Source organism: Schistocerca piceifrons, chromosome 1 (assembly GCF_021461385.2).
Source record: "Schistocerca piceifrons isolate TAMUIC-IGC-003096 chromosome 1, iqSchPice1.1, whole genome shotgun sequence".
In the NCBI taxonomy this organism is placed as follows: domain Eukaryota; kingdom Metazoa; phylum Arthropoda; class Insecta; order Orthoptera; family Acrididae; genus Schistocerca; species Schistocerca piceifrons.
Window position 1 is genome coordinate 931,372,209 of NC_060138.1, and position 20,319 is coordinate 931,392,527.

Consider the following 20,319-nt stretch of genomic DNA (forward strand, 5'->3'; position numbering starts at 1 on the left):
TAATCTACTATACAATTTTATCCCGCCTATATATACACAATAACACGTAAACCACTTGCAAACCTTAAAAAAACCCTCTCCTTTTAATACATTTACACACAGTTTTTTCGAAATTTTCCCGAATTTCTCCACCCTTTAACGTGTTTTGGCGGCAACACAACCACCTAACCTTTGTGCACATCGTTGACTACTAACCCAAGTTCACCACAAGATCAACATAGCCCAGCTTCAACCAACACTTTTTCGCCTTTTTTCACACCAGATCTCCAGTTACTTTCTAGTTCACCTTTATCTCTCCCCATATATTTTTATTTTCATTTTCATTTCAGCCTCATGTTACACTTTCCACCTTCTAATACCATGTCACCCTCACAACACCCCCACAACGACCCCATTAAGTTTTATTTACATTCCCTCCGCAAACATGCCTTCACCCTAGCCAGATTACGCTTGCATATTTTATTTTCTCAGGTTTGTCTGACATTTGGCATTACCCCCAAAGGCCTCACACTTAAAGTTCCCATCTCTGGCTGCAACCCTTCTTTCCATCAGTCCCTACACCAGTTCCAAACTGAACAATCCATTGCCCTCACCCACCTAATGCTTCACCTACACATCAACTCAGCCAATGAACACACCCGTCAACTCCTATCCTTAATAAAAGTCCTCAATCTTTCCTCTCCCACATCCACACCTGCTGTTCAGAGCATCCTCCTACAGGCCAACCGCAAATTAGAACAGCATGCCACCCTCCACCTCAAAAAACTAACCAATCTCCTGGTTTCCCACCTCCAGAAAGGCAACTCACTCACCCTTCACAACTTTTCCAGCAAACCTCAACCTCCTCTCATTGCACACAAGCCCAGTCTCTCCCATCTACTCAATCTCCCACTTCCAGCTCCACTCCCTCCAAAACCTCAAAATTCCAATCAACACAATCTGGAACCACAACACCCTAATTCAGTAGTTAACCTTTCCTTCAAACCTCTCTCCCACCCCCCTGCGGGTTCGGGGGTAAGAATAGACCCGCGGTGTTCCTGCCTGTCGTAAAAGGCGACTAAAAGGAGTCTCAAACTTTTCGGCCTTCTGTGATGGTCCCCTGTTGGGTTTGACCTCCATCTCTCAAAATTTTCCGAAGAGCGAGCGATTGGGGAAGGGCACCTTACTTGGTGCATTGTGTCCATCTTGCGATCAGACCTTTCGCCAGCTTATTCGCTGTTGAATTGCAATCCTGCCCGCTCTCCATCTCTTGGGCATGACTACATTCCTGCGTGCAGATTACACCTTGCACAGTGCAGTGCCTCTTTCTGCACTGACGGCGGCAATGGACCACATGTTACCTAACATCCAGCATGGTAGCCAGTCCGTTGTGGTGGGGCCGCCATGTACCCCTTTGGTTGTAGCCCCCTGACAACACAGGGATTGCTCTACTGATGCCTGCGCCGTTAACTCCCCACGTATGCCAAGGAGTAGATGCCTATCCTCCTGGGGTATCGGGACTCCCGTCAACGGCCATCCTGCCAGGTGGCCTTTGCTGCGGCTGGGTGGCGCCCGTGGGGAGGGCCCTTGGTCGGCGTAGGTGGCGTCAGGGCGGATGACCCGCAATGAAGCGTGGTACATCGTCTCTCACTGGTGGCTAGCCGCCAGCAGTCTCTAAGCGTCTCGGGCTCAATTTAACGCTCAGAAGTACGATCCAAAAACGTTCCCCTCCCTGGCCTCACCGTGGCAGGAACGTAAATCTCAGGATGGCAGTAGCAGTTATTCCCCCCCATTCTTAGTTTGTACGAGAGCTGATGGGGAGTCTTTTCTCTCCACAAAGCCTCAGTTCTTCATCGAGCATTTAGAGGACAAGTTTGGGGAGGTGGAGGGCTTGTCCAAAATGCGCTCTGGATCGGTCCTGATACAAACGGCATCCTCTGCCCAGTCACGACGGTTACTTGTTTGTGACAAGTTGGGGGATGTTGCTGTTACGATCACACCGCATAAGAGTTTAAATATGGTCCAGGGAGTTATTTACAATAAGGACCTTCTTTTGCAGTCTGATGACGAGCTGCGCGCCAACTTAGAGCGCAGAGGTGTACATTTTGTCCGGCGCATTCATCGGGGTCCGAAGGAAAATCAGATAGCTACCGGTGCCTTCATCTTGGCCTTCGAGGGTGATACGTTACCGGAAAAGGTCAAGGTGATGGTCTACCGATGTGACGTCAGGCCCTATATTCCTCCCCCGATGCGGTGCTTCAAGTGCTGGAAGTTCGGCCATATGTCTTCCCGTTGCACTTCCAGCCTCACATGTCGAGATTGCGGCCGCCCATCTCATCCCATTACTCCATGTGCCCCGCCTCCCATCTGTGTCAACTGCGGGGAGCACCATTCACCTTGCTCGCCAGACTGCAGAATCTTCCAGAAAGAACGCAAAATCATGGAATATAAGACCCTGGACCGACTGACTTATACTGAGGCCAGAAGGAAATACGACCGATTACATCCCGTGAGAATGACATCTTCTTACGCTGCTGCTACAACACCTGTGCTCGCCCCATCAGTTTTGTGACTTCCAGCCGGATCGCTGAGTGGTACAACTCCTCCTGCCCCCTTGCCAGTGGGGGGCTCTACCCACCGGGTTGCTCCTGCGCCACCTACCTCAGGAGCAACACCATCCCCCCCATCAGGGACGTCCGTCCCTGCTTCTAAGCCAGAGAAGTGTCCCACTTCTTCGGCTTCTCATGCTTGCAAGGGATCCCTTGGGTCCCTCCCTTCCCAGGTCTCCACCAGTGGGAAGGCTGCCGACTGACAGTGGCGTAAGTGCCCACAATCAGCTGGTTGAAGGGCTTCATGATCCTCCTCAGTCCCGGAGACTGAATCGGTGAAGCCCTCCCAGCCATTTAAACCCAAGGAGCAGCGTGAGAAATCCAAGAAGAAGAGCTCTAAGCCCAAGGAACTCGCGGTGGCAGCCGCCCCACCGCAACCTTCCAGCTCTGCATCTGAGGACGAGGTGGAGATTCTGGTGTCCGCTGAGGACCTCGATCTCGCCGGTCCCTCAGACGCCATGGATAGCACTAGCATAGGTGCTCAATCGGAGGCAGCAGGTGACCCAACGGCGTAATCTGCCTTCCCCGTCCCGTCACGCCTTTCTCAGCCATGGAAAACACCATCCTCCAGTGGAACTGCAGTGGTTTATTCCACCATCTAGCTGAGCTCCGCCAACTTATCAGCCTTCATTCTTTCTTCTGCATTGCTCTTCAGGAAACTTGGTTTCCAGCAATGCGAACCCCCGCCCTCTGTGGCTATCGGGGTTATTATAAGAACGGAGCAGCATATGAAAGGGTGTCTGGTGGCGTCTGCATCTATGTCCTTAACTCTCTTCACAGCGAGTCTGTCCCTCTACAAACAGCCTTAGAGGCTGTCGCTGTTAGGGTGTGGACGCCACAGGCTATTACCGTCTGCAGTCTTTATCTTCCACCGGATGGTGATGTCGCGCAGCATGAGCTGGCTGCGCTGCTGGCCCAATTGCCGCCACCTTTCTTGTTACTGGGCGATTTCAATGCCCACAACCCTCTATGGGGTGGGACTGTCTCCGATGACCGCGGTCGTGCCGTGGAACATTTGTTGGCTGAGCTTGACCTTAGCCTCTTGAACACCGGTGCTCCCACGCATTTCAGTGTGGCCCATGGCTCGTTCTCGGCCATCGATCTCTCTCTTTGCAGCCCTGGACTTGTCCCATCCCTCCACTGGAGAGTGCATCCTGACCTGTGTGGTAGTGACCATTTTCCCATCTATTTGCCACTGCCCCAGTGTCATTCTTCTGGGTGCCTGCCCCGCTGGGCTCTCCACAGGGCTGACTGGCTGGCTTTTACTTCCGCTGCAACCATCGAGTCTCCCCCACAGGGTGACATTGATGGGGTGGTCCGTGTCTTAACCACGTCAATCATTTCGGCGGCAGAGGCTGCCATCCCCCGCTCTTCTGGACTCCCTCGGAGGAAGGCTGTACCCTGGTGGTCGCCAGAGATTGCTGAGGCTATTCGCGAGCGTAGGCGGGCCCTCAAGCGCCATAGGCGGCACCCATCTCTAGAGACTCTCATCGCCTTTAAGAGGCTCCGTGCCTTGGCCCGTCGTCTTATAGCACGGCATAAGCAGGAGTGCTGGGAGAGGTATGTCTCATCCTTGGGCTCCCGTGTCTCCCCCTCCCTCGTGTGGTCCCGGATCCGGCTGATTTATGGATACCACACCCCTATGGGTGTCCCTGGGATCTCCTTGGACGGCGCCGTCTGCACGGACGCTGCCGCCATTGCTGAACGCCTTGCTGCGCACTTTGCTAAGAGCTCTGCGACTGCAATTTACCCCCCCCCCCCCCCCCCCCCCCCCCCCCCCCCGCCCCCCGCCTTTCGCTCCCTAAAGGAGCGAGCCGAGCAGACGCCGTTATCATTCCACACGCGTCGTTCTGAAAAATACAATGCTCCTTTCAGCGAGAGGGAATTCCTCACTGCCCTCGCCGATTGCCCTGATACAGCACCAGGACCAGACTGCATCCACGCGCAGATGCTGAAGCATCTCTCCACGGACTGCCAGAGACACATCCTCACCATCTTCAACCGCATTTGGAGCGAGGGCGTGTTCCCGTCGCAATGGCGAGAGGGTCTTATTGTCCCCATCTTGAAGCCCGGTGTGGACCCACTGGCGGTGGACAGCTATCGTCCCATTACCCTCACCAACATTTTGTGCAAATTGCTCGAACGTATGGTGGGGCGGCGTTTCTGTTGGGTCCTTGAGTCGCACGGTCTCCTCGCTCCATCCCAGGGTGGCTTCCGTTGGGGCCGGTCTGCAGTGGACAATTTGGTGCAGCTGGAATCTGCTATCCGTACGGCCTTTGCCCGACGTCAGCATCTCGTTGCTGTCTTTTTTGATCTGCGGAAGGCGTATGACACCACATGGAGGCATCACATCCTTGCTACATTGCATGAGTGGGGTCTTCGTGGTCGGCTCCTGGCTGTTCTTCAAACCTTTCTATTGCGCCGCTCTTTCAGGGTGCAAGTTGGTGCCACCTCTAGTTCCTCTTATACACAGGAAAATGGGGTCCCGCAGGGCTCGGTGTTGAGCGTCTCATTATTTCTAGTGGCCATTAATGATCTGGCTGCAGCCGTGGGGTTGTCGGTGTCTCCTTCTTTGTATGCCGACGACTTCTGCATCTCCTTTAGCTCCACGACTACGGGAGTTGCCGAACGCAGGCTGCAAGTAGCCGTTCACAAGGCAGCATCATGGGCTCTGACTCATGGTTTTCAGTTCTCTGCAGCCAAGACTCGAGTTATGCACTTCGGCAGGCGTCGGGCGGTTCACCCTCATCCTGAACTTTACCTCAACGGCCACCTGCTTGAAGTGGTGGACACATGCCGCTTCTTAGGAGTCGTCTTTGATGCCCGGCTCACATGGGTTCCTCATATTACTCAGCTGAAGCAAAAGTGCTGGCGGCACCTCAACGCCCTCCGCTGCCTGAGCCACACATCTTGGGGTGCGGATCGCTGCACGCTGTTGCGATTGTACAGGGCCCTTGGGCAGTCCGGGCTTGATTATTGGATCCTGGCCTATGGGTTTGCATCACCGTCCGTGTTGACATTGTTAGACCCCGTACACCACTGTGGGGTTCGGCTTGCAACTGGCGCTTTTTGTATGAGCCCTGTGGATAGTCTACTGGTGGAGGCCGGGGTTCCCCCACTGCGGATTCACCGCCATCGACTGCTCGCCGACTATGCTGTCCATGTGCATTGCTCGCCGGGCCATCCCAATCGTCGCCTGCTTTTCCCTGCCATGGTCCTCCATCTGCCCAAATGGTGCCCTAGGTCTGGGCTTTCCATAGCTGTCCGCGTCCAGTCCCTGCTGTCGGAACTGGGGTCATTCCCTCTTCTGCCTCCCTTCCGAGTCCGTGCACCTACGCCTCCCTGGTGTTTGCCCCAGCCGTCCGTCCGTCTGGACTTGGCACAGGGACCCAAGGACTCGGTTCCTCCTGTGGCCCTCTGTCGCCGTTTTCTTGCGCTCCTCGCCTCATTTTCGGGCTGTGAGACTGTCTACACTGATGGTTCCCTGGTTGATGGTCGCACTGCCTACACTTTTGCTCACACTGCCCATGTTGAGCAGCGCTCCTTGCTGGCTGGCTGTAGTATTTTTACTGCAGAGCTGGTGGCCATCTTGCGCGCTCTTGAGCATATGCGTTTCTGCTCAGGTACGTCCATCGTCGTCTGCAGTGACTCCCTGAGCAGCCTCCAGGCCATCGACCGCTGCTATACCTCTTCTCCTCTGGTGTCCTCTATTCAGGAGTCTGTTTCCGCCATTACCCATTCTGGTCGTTCGGTGGTCTTTGTTTGGACGCCAGGTCATGTTGGCATCCCGGGGAACGAACGTGTTGACAGGCTGGCCAAAGGGGCGATCGACGCCCCAGCTTTGGAGATCGGCCTCACGGCTCGCGATCAGCAGCTGGTGTTGCGCCGTAAGGTACTTGGGATGTGGACTGCTGAGTGGCGTGGCATGACATCCCCGAATAAACTGCGGGCTGTCAAGGAGACGACCGATGTGTGGCGCTCCTCCCTGCGGGCTTCTCGCAGGGACTCTGTCATCCTGTGTCGGCTCCGCATCGGCCATACCTACCTGACGCACGGTCATCTTTTGCGTCAGGAGGATCCCCCCCTGTGTCGGTGTGGGTCCCGGCTGACGGTCGCCCACATTTTGTTGGAGTGTCCCCGACTGCGCACCCTCTGGCAGTCTTTTAATCTCCTGGGCACTTTGCCTTTGATTTTATGTGATGATGCCTCCATGGCTGATGACGTTTTAAATTTTATCCGTGGTAGTCCTTTTTATGGTTCCATTTAGGGAGGTCCTGCACCTTTCCCTTTCTGTGTCTTTTGTCCTCGCGTCTCTCCATATTTGTTGCTGTTTTGGTTTGTCGTCAGATGGTTGACTCTTTTCCTTTTTTTGTTCTCGTGGTCAGTCAACCAGTCTCCGGCCATCTTCTTTTCTTCTGTTTCTTTCTGTCTGGTGTTCATCTGTACTCTTCTTGTCTGTAGTGTTTGTTGCTGCATTTGTGTTCTTTCAGTGCCTGGGGGGTCGTCTCCTCCACCCCCCCCCCCCCTTTGGTTTTTACCTGCTCCACCGATTTTCGACTCGCCTGTTTTTGGAATGGGGGACTGATGACCTTTGCTGTTTAGTCCCCCTTAAACATCCCAACAACAACCACCACCACCACCACCTCTCTCCCAATCTGAAACCTCTGTCCTATCCAAAGGCCTCACCTTCAGCCCCACTCCCAAATTCAACCAAACAGCCCTCATCAAAGATTTACTGTCCTACACTCGTACTCTCTGCTGGAAATATCACTTTGCCACAAAGAAAAATGATCCTAATCCTACTCCTAATGATCCAAGTCCCCAAGACACTATCCAAATTGAACCCTGCCTGGAATAGTTCCGTCCTCCGTCACAGCGGGACCCGCCTTCTCTTCCTCAAAATCACCCTCACCAAACCTTCCAGGAATTTCTGACTTCTAGCCTTGCCTCTCAATCCTTCTTAAAAAACCTTAATCGTACTCCCAACATCACCACTACTGAAGCCTAGGCTATCCGTGATCTGAAGGCTGACCGATCCATCGTCATTCTTCCGGCGGACAAGGGTTCCACGACCGTGGTACTTGATCGTCGGGAGTATGTGGCTGAGGGACTGCGTCAGCTTTCAGACAACACCACATACAAAGTTTGCCCAGGTAATCCCATTCCTGATGTCCAGGCAGAGCTTCAAGGAATCCTCAGAACCTTAGGCCCCCTACAAAACCTTTCACCTGACTCCATCAACCTCCTGACCCCACCGACACCCCGCACCCCTACCTTCTACCTTCTTCCTAAAATTCACAAACCCAATCATCCCGGCCGCCCCATTTTAGCTGGTTACCAAGCCCCCACAGAACGTATCTCTGCCTACGTCGATCAGCACCTTCAACCCATTACATGGAGTCTCCCATCCTTCATCAAAGACACCAACCACTTTCTCGAACGCCTGGGAACCTTACCCAATCTGTTACCCCCGGAAAACATCCTTGTAACCATTGCTGCCACTTCCTTATACACAAATATTCCGCACGTCCAGGGCCTTGCTGCGATGGAGCACTTCCTTTCATGCCGATCACCTGCCGCCCTACCTAAAACCTCTTTCCTCATTACCTTAGCCAGCTTCATCCTGACCCACAACTTCTTCACTTTTGAAGGCCAGACATACCAACAATTAAAGGGAACAGCCATGGGTACTAGGATGGCCCCCTCGTATGCCAACCTATTCATGAGTCGCTTAGAGGAAGCCTTCTTCGTTACCCAGGCCTGCCAACCCAAAGGTTGGTAAAGATTTATTGATGACCTCTTCATGATCTGGACTCACAGTGAAGAAGAACTCCAGAATTTCCTCTCCAACCTCAACTCCTTTGGTTCCATCAGATTCACCTGGTCCTACTCCAAATCCCATGCCACTTTCCTTGACGTTGACCTCCATCTGTCCAATGGCCAGCTTCACACGTCCGTCCACATCAAACCCACCAACAAGCAACAGTACCTCCATTATGACAGCTGCCACCCATTCCACATCAAACGGTCCCTTCCCTACAGCCTAGGTCTTCGTGGCAAACGAATCTGCTCCAGTCTGGAATCCCTGAACCATTACACCAACAACCTGGTAACAGCTTTCGCATCCCGCAACTACCCTCCCGACCTGGCTGTGGCTAAGCCATGTCTTTGCAATATCCTTTCTTTCAGGAGTGCTAGTTCTGCAAGGTTCGCAGGAGAGCTTCTGTAAAGTTTGGAAGGTAGGAGACGAGGTACTGGCAGAAGTAAAGCTGCGAGTACCGGGCGTGAGTCGTGCTTCGGTAGCTCAGTTGGTAGAGCACTTGCCCGCGAAAGGCAAAGGTCCCGAGTTCGAGTCTCGGTTGGGCACACAGTTTTAATCTGCCAGGAAGTTTCATGTCAGCGTACACTCCGCTGCAGAGTGAAAATCTCATTCTGGAAACATCCCCCAGGCTGTGGCTAAGCCATGTTTCCGCAATATCCTTTCTTTCAGGAGTGCTAGTTCTGCAAGGTTCGCAGGAGAGCTTCTGTAAAGTTTGGAAGGTAGGAGATGAAGTACTGGCAGAAGTAAAGCTGCAAGTACCGGGCGTGAGTCGTGCTTCGGTAGCTCAGTTGGTAGAGCACTTGCCCGCGAAAGGCAAAGGTCCCGAGTTCGAGTCTCGGTCGGGCACACAGTGTAATCTGCCAGGAAGTTTCATGTCAGCGTACACTCCGCTGCAGAGTGAAAATCTCTTTCTGGATTTTGTATATTGTTGGTAGGCATGTTATGGGGTGATATTTTGCTGGGTTTGCTGTGTCTGCTTGAACTTCAGGTTTCAGATAAGTTATTCCTTGTGTAAGTGTATCAGGTACTGTGTATGGGTCTGCAATGTAATTGTTAAATAATTTAGTTCGATGTGAATGTGTTGAGGTGAACTTCTTTAGCCAGAAATTTGCTATTTTATCATTTCCAGGGGCTTTCCAATAGTGAGTAGAATTAATTGCTTGGGTGACTTCATGTTGCAAAATTATCACATCAGGCATTTGTGGTATCATCTTGTACGAGTCTGTTTCTGCTTGTATCCACCGTGCATGTCTGTTATGTTGTACCGGGTTTGACGATATGTTGCTCTAGAAGTGTTCCATGTCTGTTATGTTTGGTGGATTGTCTATTTTAATGTGTGTGTTATCTATTGTCTGGTAAAATTTCTTTTGGTTTGTGTTGAATGTTTGGTTTTGTTTCCTTCTATTTTCACTTTTTTTGTATCTTCTAAGTCATTTGGCCAATGCTTGTAATTTCTGCTTCTTTTCATCTAATTGCTCTAGCGCTTCTTGTTGTGAGATTTTACCTAACCTTTTTAGTTTTTTGTCTGATATTTCATTTCTTATAAATTGTGTTAGCTGTCCGATGTATTTCTCAGTTTTTCTATTCTGATCTGTAGCCTGTGTTGCCATGCTGGTTTTGTGGGTTTCTTTTGTGTGTTGGTTGGTTCTGAACTCTGCCTAGTGTGTATATTTAGTGTAGTGAGTGCTCCTGTATAAATCAGTAGTTGTAACTCTTCCATAGTTGTATTTTTATTTATTTTGTTGTGTATGATTGTGTTGATAGTTGTTATTGTTGTTTCAACTTGTGGGTTATTTAGTAGTCTATGCAAGAATGGTCTAATGTCTGTATTTGTGTCTTTGTATTCTATATATGTCAACTGAAATTTTTCTTCTATATCTAATATGTATGTCACTTCATGTTCTATTTGTGCTTGTTCTGGTGGCTGTCTTAAGATTTCGTTTTCCTCTGATTGTTTAATTGATGCGTGTTGTTCTTTGTTTGTTTGCTCTGGGATGTTTGAGTCCATTACTGTATTTTCTTCTTCTTCTGATTGCACATTATTTTGTTCCAGTATTTGTTGTACTTGTTGTTTGATGTTTTCTAATTCTGACTGGGGTATGCTGTTATTTTTAATTATTACACGAATCTGATCAGCTAGTCGTTATTCTGTTAAAAAATTTTAATTCTGGGTATCTGGTAATAAATGTTGTGTATACTTGTGATCTGTATCCAGTTGTGTTGGTTCCTAAGTTTGTTGCTTGGTAATAACAGAACATGAGGTGTCGGTTAACTTCATCCTCTGTCTTTGTTTTCCTTCTAGAGTGGTTGCAGGAAGCATATCCTGCAAAACACCTCTATTTGGATTTAAATCATTTTCTGTGTGGCTAGCAGTGTCATTACCATTGTGGACGGGCATAGGGTTCAAGTGTCGTCCCCGACCATGACAGTGCGTGTCCGAGTCTTCATTAGTTCTGTACTGAACCAACTAATCACATTAAAAGGGGGGTTAGCCCTATTGTGGGTTTGTTCTTTTCGTCGCCTTTTACGACTGGCAGAACATACCGAAGGCCTATTCTTTTCCCGAGCCTCCACGGGTATTATTGTTATTATTATTATTATTATTATTATTTATGTTGTTGTTGTTGCTGTTAATAATTATCTTCACTACTATAAAAGACAAGTTGTAGTTTAACATCGTTACCAAAAATCTCACAAAGTTCATGACTGATTTACTTCAGATTTTTGCACAATACTCAAACATTCAGATATACATAGGTTGCAAATTTGTTAATATATGTGGTATATAAATATATGTGTAAAGTCTATACTTCTAAATGGAGACAAGTCATAGTCTAATGTTGTTACGCAAAATCTCAAGAGGTTATTAACCAGTTTATTTAAGATTTCTGCATGATGGTCTGATAAGCATTTGGATGGATGTGGGTGTCACTTTTTTCAAATGTATAAGGTATTCAAGTATTTCTGTACCATATAAGTGGAAAAAGTTGTTAGCAAAAATCTTGAAAATTTGTTCACTGATTTTCCTCTAATTTTTACACAGTACGCTAATAAACAATCAGAAGGACATATACAACATATTTTTTTGTCATTTAAAAAGAAACATTGTTGGCAAAAATCGTGAAAAGTTCTTGACCAATTTAATTCATATTTTTTTACTAGAACCTAATAAATGTTTGGATTGACATAAGCTACACATTTTTGTGGAAACACACACACACACACACACACACACACACACACACACACACACACACACAGAGCTAGCAAAAATCTCAAAAAGTTCTTGGCTGATTTACCTCAAATTTTTACACAGTACTCTGTTAAACATTTGGAGAGACTCAGGCTATATTTGTTATTACGTTATACTACTATGTAAAAACAAGACATGTAACATTGTTACCAAAAGTCTCGAAAATTTGCTGGCTGACTGACTTAAAATTTTTACACAATATTGTATTACAGACTATATATACTTAAATATATGTAGTATATAAATTTATTTCAGATACAATAAGCAAATGTTGTTGGCAACAACAAGTCATGGAAAGTTCATAATCGATTTCTTTCGAATAAACTGACTGGTAGGGGGGGGGGGGGGGGGGGTTTCTGTGCTGTAAAAATATCACAGTCAGTTTTAACTATAATATCAGGGCATTTAAACCATTAAAAAATTATTTATCCTATACATATTCCTTCTCCTTATATAACATGTGCACACACAACAATGTACTGTTTCATTTTACTCCTTACCTATGGTTTTAACAGAAAACAGGAAACTTACATTTATGGCTTACTGGCTCACGATTTTAATGTTATTATGGAATCTAAATCATCCACAACTTTCTAATCCTAACCTTTTGTGAGTTAAAACCCTACAAAATACTGTCATTGAAGCTACTATCTTCACAGTAATAGCAACTGGGCAGTTCTCTCTTATACTCTCATACATTAATGATCCCAACCCATTAACGTATTCACTTTGAATGACTTCAATTTCCAATCAAGATTTCCTTTGCAACACCAATAAACAAGGCTCAGAGTCAGAGAGAGAGGGAGGAAAGAGGAGGTGGTCGTAGGGGGGGGAGGGGGATGAACATAGAGGGGGGAAGAAGGAAATGGGTAGAGAGAGAGGGGAGGAGGAGAATAACAGAGAGAGGGTGGAGGAGTTGATGGACAAAGAATGGGAGGAGGCAGGGCCCCGAAGGATAAAAAGGGGGGGGGAGGGGGAGAATATGGACAGAGACCAGATTAGGAAGTAGATCCAACTACCATACATATTTAGCAGTTGTGAAGGATTGCTTGGTTCACTAGTAATAAATAACAGTAATAATTGTCACTACTACTAATATTACTACTATATTTAAATTGCTTGTTCGCGAATTTTCATGGACTGTATATGACTGAAAGACACTTACTTTCTCTTTGTAGAATACCCTGTGGAGACATGGAAACAGAGATTATTTCTCTTCCAAGAATCTATAATTGAAAGATTTGGCTTCATACACTGTGCGAGTGAAGGCCACAACAATAACTCATTAGCAACAGACAGTGGTGGTGTATCTCATCATAATATATATGTTCATGTTACTGGAAATGTTTTTATACTGATACCTTCACAACATTGTCAGGTAAATACATCCTATATTTTCAGTGCTTTATGTGAAGAAGTGAAATTAGTGTTTGCTCTCCATAAAATAATTTTATATTTGTAGCTTGAACATGGATAGTAACAGTATTCTGATAAATAGTTTTTACTCTATTTATGTGTGAGAGCTACATCAATATTTCAACACAACAGAATTTTACATATCTCCTGTCACAGTATGATTGGTAGAGAAATTACACATAAAAAGTGATAGAAAGTGAAAAACTTGTAGAATGACTGTGAAAGCTGTTCATAAAGGCTAAGTGTTATAAAAGTTAGTATTTAAGGTACTTTGCTGATCCAGTGTATGTGAAATGCTTTAAATTTCATAAAGTACATTTATGTGACACCTGAGTATTGTGCTGTTGTGTAGAAAATACAAACATTGAAATGAATTACAGATGATGTAACATATCGTAGACGCTGTAACTGCTGTTTATTATTCTCACAAGGGAATGGTTCAATAAGATATGTCGAAACCGGCCCTGATTTTTTTTTTTAAAAAAAAAAAAAACCAGGAAGAAGGCAACGAAAGAAGTATGCTGCAAAAATTTTAGCTGCTATGAGGCACTGCAAGTATTTTGTAAAAAGTGTTGAAGTTATACATTCTTGTTGCGCGAAGAACAGCTTATAACAGCGATTTGTACTGCCCTGCCCGCCAAGCACACGACTCAGCAAATCACTTGTGCAGCACCACATAGCAAAATTATCCAGAGTTCACGGACAACGATTTTAAACACCTAAAGCCTTGTTTACTGAGGAGTGAATGGAAGTGAACATGTGTGAATGAGAATTTGCAGAAAATTCACTCCCATTTGTTTGTATATGGGTAGAATCATTTTTACTAGAGGGAACGGAAGAGAACACGAGGTAGCAAACATTGACTATGAACAATGTGTTTTTAGTTTTTGGAGCTAATATATGACGTACAGCATGCAGTTTTACTGTATGGTTAAATGATGATGGTGTCCTATTGGGTAAAGTATTCCGGAGGTAAAATAGTCTTCTGTTTGGATCTCTGGGTGGAGACTACTCAAGAGGACGTCGATATCAGGAGAAACAAAACTGGCATTCTATGGATCAGAGTGTGGAATTTCAGATCCCTTAATTCGGCAGGTAGGTTAGAAAATTTAAAAAGGGAAATGGATAGATTAAAGTTAGATATAGTGGGAATTAGTGAAGTTTGATGGCAGGAGGAACAAGACTTCTGGTCAGGTGAATATGGGGTTACAGATACAAAATCAAATACAGGTAATGGAGGAGTAAGCTTAATAATGAATAAAAAATAGGATCACAGGTAAGCTACTGTGAACAGCATAGTGAACGCATTATTGTACAGGGTGTATCCGACCCGGGACAACCGGGAGATCCGGGAAAAACCTGGGAATTTTTTCATCCAGGAGAAAACCAGGAAAAACCCAGGAATTTTTTAGAATTCCAGGAATTTGTAATTGTTTTTGTTTTCAGTTAAATTTTTGCAATTTTGTCTGGTAAGAACCGATGCTCTAACAAAGGGTAGTACTGTATCCTGCTACAGCAGATTAATACTGCAGCAATAAGACATGAACGAGAGAAAAAATGAAAATGAAACTTAAATTGCCATACACAACAACAAAACACAGTGCTCATACAAGTAACAACAAAATGTGTCAAAGGAAGACTATGCAATGCTTCGTAACAAGAAATTGCCTCTGATGAGTGTGACGTCACAACTGTTTACATTAGGTTCACTGTTTCAATATAGCAGTTAGGCACGGGATCGTGCACATGTGCAGTTGAGTAGTGCCTTCTCCCACTTCTGGCTGCAGAAATGTGGCTGTTGGTTGTGTAAGCAGTCGCACCAGCAGCTAGATGCTACCGGGAAAAATTTTACTGACGTGCCCAAGCTGCTAGATTCATGTATGCACAGCAGGCTGGATCCTTGAGGGGGTAGGGGGGGGGGGGGACAAATTCATATTCTTGAGGGAAAAAACCTTGTTTCACAAAGCACCTAGCATCCAGTGCACATTGGTCTATCGGTTATTCATATGACTTTGAAACACATCCCTGTCGCGTTTTGAACACATTTGAAGTTGATTTCTGAAGGATTTGCGAATGTGTGCATAGTGTACGTGATGTCTGTCAAGGGAATCCTTGTTGCATCTAGAAATAAACTTTCTTGCAGACAACAGGGGCTGTATGAGCTGAGCGGAGTAAAGCCAAATGGATGAATGCCAACCGCTGTCTGATCATGCGGTTGATTGGGTTTGCAAATGATGAGCGTTGTAATAATTACTAGCGAAATCCATAGGTTGATACTACCAGAGTGGAAATAAACTACTAAGAGGTAATAAAGATTATGTATTATCTTCTTGGTGTATCCAAGAAAATGAAATTTTGACAGCGCCACTACCTAGTATTGCTCCAGTTCGGAAATATTGTGGATCTGGACCCGATGCACAGAGCAGTCTGAGTACAGCGGGGAAGTGGGTAGTCTCCATGTGACCTGTGTTTACATTTAGTGATTTTGATGTTTCCTCTTCATTTACTGCTCTCAAGTCAAATGAAAACAAAACAGATTTCTGTGGCTGGGAGCTATCAAGTGAATTAAAATACATTCACATAATTACGGAAGGCAAAAATATGTTATTACTTTCAGATTTTATTTTATTTACACCTTTCTGACGGTCGAGCATTAATCGTCTTGTAGAACAATTAAGTTATTTTTGTCGGTTTGCTAAAGAAATTTCCTTTTATTAATCTTTTCTGTTGAGGCAGTCAATATATTTGAAACTAAGTGTTTAATTCCACACTATTGGCTAGTTTCAACTATTCGCTGCATTTCAAGTGCACGTTTTCATCTTCTAGCACGTACCGCATTGTGCCATAATAAAGAACCAAACATTAGGTAACACAGTACTGATACTCCAAGAAAATTTACATCTCGAAAACCATATTGAAAAGCTTAATATCAGGTTGAGACCTACTTCATTTGGAATTTGGACATACGAATGTGGCCTTTAAATGTGTACATTTTAGTATGGTTCACAAAATTCCGATGCTCTTGGAGTATCCTCTGATGTCTTGTTTCTTTTATGACATAATGTAAGATCTTTTAATGTTTAATACATATGAACATATGGGCCTCCTAAGTCATAGTAGCTCTGCAAGTGCAGTGGTGCCTCTTATCTGGCGCTCTATAGCAACTGCTGAAACGAACCTATTTCTAACAAGTTGCGGGAAAATATTGTGAATGGTGGTTTGAAAAGCGTTACTTTCAAAGTAAATTTCCTTTTACACAAGTTGAACTATGTGCAAGATTGTATGATGAATTTCTTAAATCACAGAGCATTTGACTCTCATTTAAAAATCAACTGATGATGAGCCATTTAGAAGAATTTCGAGCCCAGAAGATCAGACATTTATGTCATTATTAAAAATTTTACTGGCTCATTTGTGTGATATATCTTAAAGTGTAAGACGTGCATAAAAGACCAACATTATATGTGAAAGCTTAGCTTCTCTTGCAGCGTATTAACCGTAGACACCGATATTATGTGTGAAAGCTTTGCTTTTCTTGTAGCAACACTATATATATTAATTTAAACCGTTAACTGTTGCTGTTTGTGCGCTACTTAACAGTGATATTGCCATTGGCTGACTACATCATGTGTCCTAAGCTCTGAATATCCACTGTCATTGGCTGGCGAGATCACGTGACATGACCTATGACTGGCTTACAAAAGCTCATCGCAATCTCGATTTTAATGCTTCGGAAAGTGACATGCGGTGTTTGGTGGAATTCGAATTTATACTTTTGTAATGTGAAAGTATGCAGTGTAAATGTTGCTGCACATCAAAGATTTTTCCAAAACGTGTTTTCTTCCCTGAGTTTCGTTTTCTAAAGTGCCAGGAAAGTGTACACCCATGTATAAAGCCATAATAATTCAAAGGATTGGTAAGTTATACAGTTCCGAGAGAAAATATACTGTCAGTTAACAGTGAAAAAGTGTGTTTACACCCGGGAGAAACTGTATTTTTAACCGGGAAATCTGGGAGAAATCCGGGAATTTTTGTTCCTTGTTTGCGTATACATCCTGTTGTAGCCAAGATAGACATGAAGCCCACGCCTACCACAGTAGCAGAAGTTTATATGCCAACTAGCTCCACAGGTGATGAAGGTATTGAAGAAGTGCATGATGAGATAAAAGAAATTATTCAGATAGTGAAGGGAGACAAAAATTTAATAGTTGTGGGGGACTGGAATTGATAGTAGGAAAAGGAAGAGAAAGAAAAGTAGTAGGTGAGTATGGAATGGGGGTAAGGAATGAAAGAGCAAGCTGCCTGGTAGAATTTTGCACAAAACATAACTTAATCATAGCTAACACTTGTTTCCTAAATCTCTGTCAGAGACAGCAAAGGTCCTGGAAGAGCAGTTGAATGGAATGGACAGAGTCTTCAAAGGAGGACATAAGATGAACATCAACAAAAGCAAAACAAGGATAATGGAATGCAGTCTAATTAAATCAGGTGATGCTGGGGGAATTAGATTAGAAAGTGAGGCACTTAAAGTAGTGGATGAGTTTTGCTGTTTAAGGACCAAAATAACTGATGATGGTCGAAGTAGAGAGGATATAAAATGCAGACTGGCAAAAAAAGCACTATTAACATTGAGTGCAGATTTAAGCGTCAGGAAGTGTTTTCTAAAAATATTTGTATGGAGTGTAGCCATGTATGGATGTGAAACATGAATGATAAATAGTTTAGACAAGAAGAGAATAGAAGCTTTCGAAATGGTGCTGCAGAAGAATGCTGAAGATTAGATGAGTAGATCGTGTAACTAATGAGGAGATACGGAGTAGAATTGGGAGAAGAGGAATTTGTGGCACAATTTGGCCAGAAGAAGGTATCGGTTGGTAGGACATGTTCTGAGGCATCAAGGGATCACCAAGTTAATGTTGGAGGGCAGCGTGGAGGGTAAAAATCGTTGGGGGAGACCAAGAGATGAATACACTAAAGAGATTCAGAAGGATGTAGAGTGCAGTAGTTACTTGGAGATAAAGAAGCTTACACAGGATAGAGTAGCATGGAGAGCTGCATCAAACCGTCTCTGGACTGAAGACCACAACAACAACAACATTTGACCTACAGGATACAACACTATCTTGTTAGAGCCACAGTGCAAAACTTTGGTATTTAGTGAGAATTATTTTGCGTGGTGAGCCCACTGTTCTTGATGGAGTATGCAAAATGTTGCAGGGAAGGAAGAATTTAAGTGTGTCAATTTGTATATGGAAGTGTGACATGTGTGGAGATCTTGCACTTTACATGGAATTGCATCTCTAGCTCTCCTTAGCACTGATCCCAAATTTTCCTTGTATGTCGGCTGCCATTTTTCCTGGGCTTCTCATTACTATTGAGGGGAAATTTACAAACAGAAGACTAATTATCGACGTCAAGCATCATATCGAGAGGTGACACAGTTGGTATTTCCACTATGCGTGTAAGGTCTAATGGTCATATTCTTTTTTGTTGTCCCCCCCCCCCCCCCCCTTCTTGTAAAATAAAAGCGGGCTAGTGGCAAAGCGTGCACTTCGTGATCCAGAGAGTGCGGGATCAAATCCTGTTCAAACCATCCAGTCTCTTGTTCTGCATATTGCGCTGCATATTAGGCATACTTGATCAAAGTCATAAAGCATGGTGAAGAACACTGGTAATGCACAAAAGACTGTAGCTTAAGAATACTGTTCTTCCGATAAACCTGAAATGAGAGAGTGGTATTGGAAATTATGCTGTCTGATAATTTCCTGAGGAATACTTTCCACTATCAAAAATATTCTTTTTCGAGAAGTTGAATCATACGAGTAGTTCCATGCAGAATCCACATTACATCTACAGGTTTTTCGTCGTCCTCCACAAAAACAGTAGCATCGTTAAGTCCAGACCATGAATCCAACAAAAGCAGTGAATTAGTTTCTGCAGTGGTAGGAATATGTTTCGAATAAAATGTTGAAAATTATTCTTTCCCTTTTTTTCCATATTTTGATACATCGATTACAAGATTTTGGGTACTAAACAGTCCATTTTTTATGTTTGGTCCTAATTTGCCTTGCAGTTCTTGAAGACAGATACACAGCTGCGAAAATAGTAAATGACTCATACTTATTACTGACATTATCGCGTATGAATGTGTCATTGCATTCATTGATTGGGCAACAGACTCCGTCTTTCTTTTCACTGCGAAATGATAAAGTGCAGTGTGCTTGCAGTTCTTTCACAAAACCTGACTGATCAGTGTTATAAACAGCAGTTGCAGGGACAACAGCAACTTTCGTCTTTATGTCAGCTATGAATTTCTCTATATCATACTCTGTATCTCTATATCGTACTTACCAATACTGCAAAAAGCAACTGATGATTTGTAATAGACATTACTTGAGTGGTTAATTCGAGAGAATAGTAACTGTGTACTGTTGTGTCAGAGAACTATCAACGAACGATAACCTGAAACGTTCTTTTCAAATTACGATCGGGTTGTGTCGTGTTTTCTGTTTACAAATGTACCACCGACCTTGGCTGTGTGTGTGTGTGTGTGTGTGTGTGTGTGTGTGTGTGTGTGTGTGTGTGTGTGTGTGTGTGTGTGTGTGCGCGCGTGTGTGTGCGCACATGCACAGTTGCTACTGTGCCAGTAGGGGTGTACATTTCTACTGCCGCTTAGTGCACTATGAATTTGGCAATTTTCAGCTTTTTTAAAAAATTACTTGCAGTGTCTCTTAGCAGTCAAAATTTTGACTGCATTTCTTTCATTGTCTTCTTCCTGTGTAAAAAATTTCAGGGTAGGTTTCGGCATGTCTTATTGGACCTTGTCAGCTAGAGTACCACCATCAGAATGACATTCATCTCCTATGAGATTATGAAATTTACTTAAGTTTCAAACTTAATGTTGGTGTAATGTACTTTTGAAGATGGATCACCACTAACTAAACAGAAGAGATTCTACACAACAAAAAGACACACAGAGTGGACAATAAATGTATTAGCTTTTTAGACAAATTCCTTCTGCAGGGACCAGTCATGCTGAAGTGCTTGTGAGCAACAGTTTGTGTGTGTGTGTGTGTGTGTGTGTGTGTGTGTGTGTGTGTGTGTGTGTGTAAGGAGATATATATATATATATATATATATATATATATATATATATATATATATATATACTCTGCAAACCATTTTGAAGTACATGGCAGAGGATAGTTCCCATTGTACCAGCTATTAGGACATCTTTCCAT

At 44.7% G+C, this 20,319-nt stretch overlaps 1 protein-coding gene across 4 annotated transcripts in view; it reads left to right on the top strand.

Annotated features, from left to right (window-relative positions):
* Positions 1 to 20,319, top strand: part of LOC124798396 (GATOR complex protein Iml1) — a 547,410-nt gene that overhangs the window by 501,037 nt on the left and 26,054 nt on the right. For all 4 annotated transcript variants that reach the window (XM_047262170.1, XM_047262989.1, XM_047263070.1 and 1 more), the window contains one exon: positions 12,841 to 13,040. In XM_047262170.1, the coding sequence (XP_047118126.1) occupies positions 12,841 to 13,040 (200 nt within the window). The remainder of the gene's footprint in view (positions 1 to 12,840; positions 13,041 to 20,319) is intronic.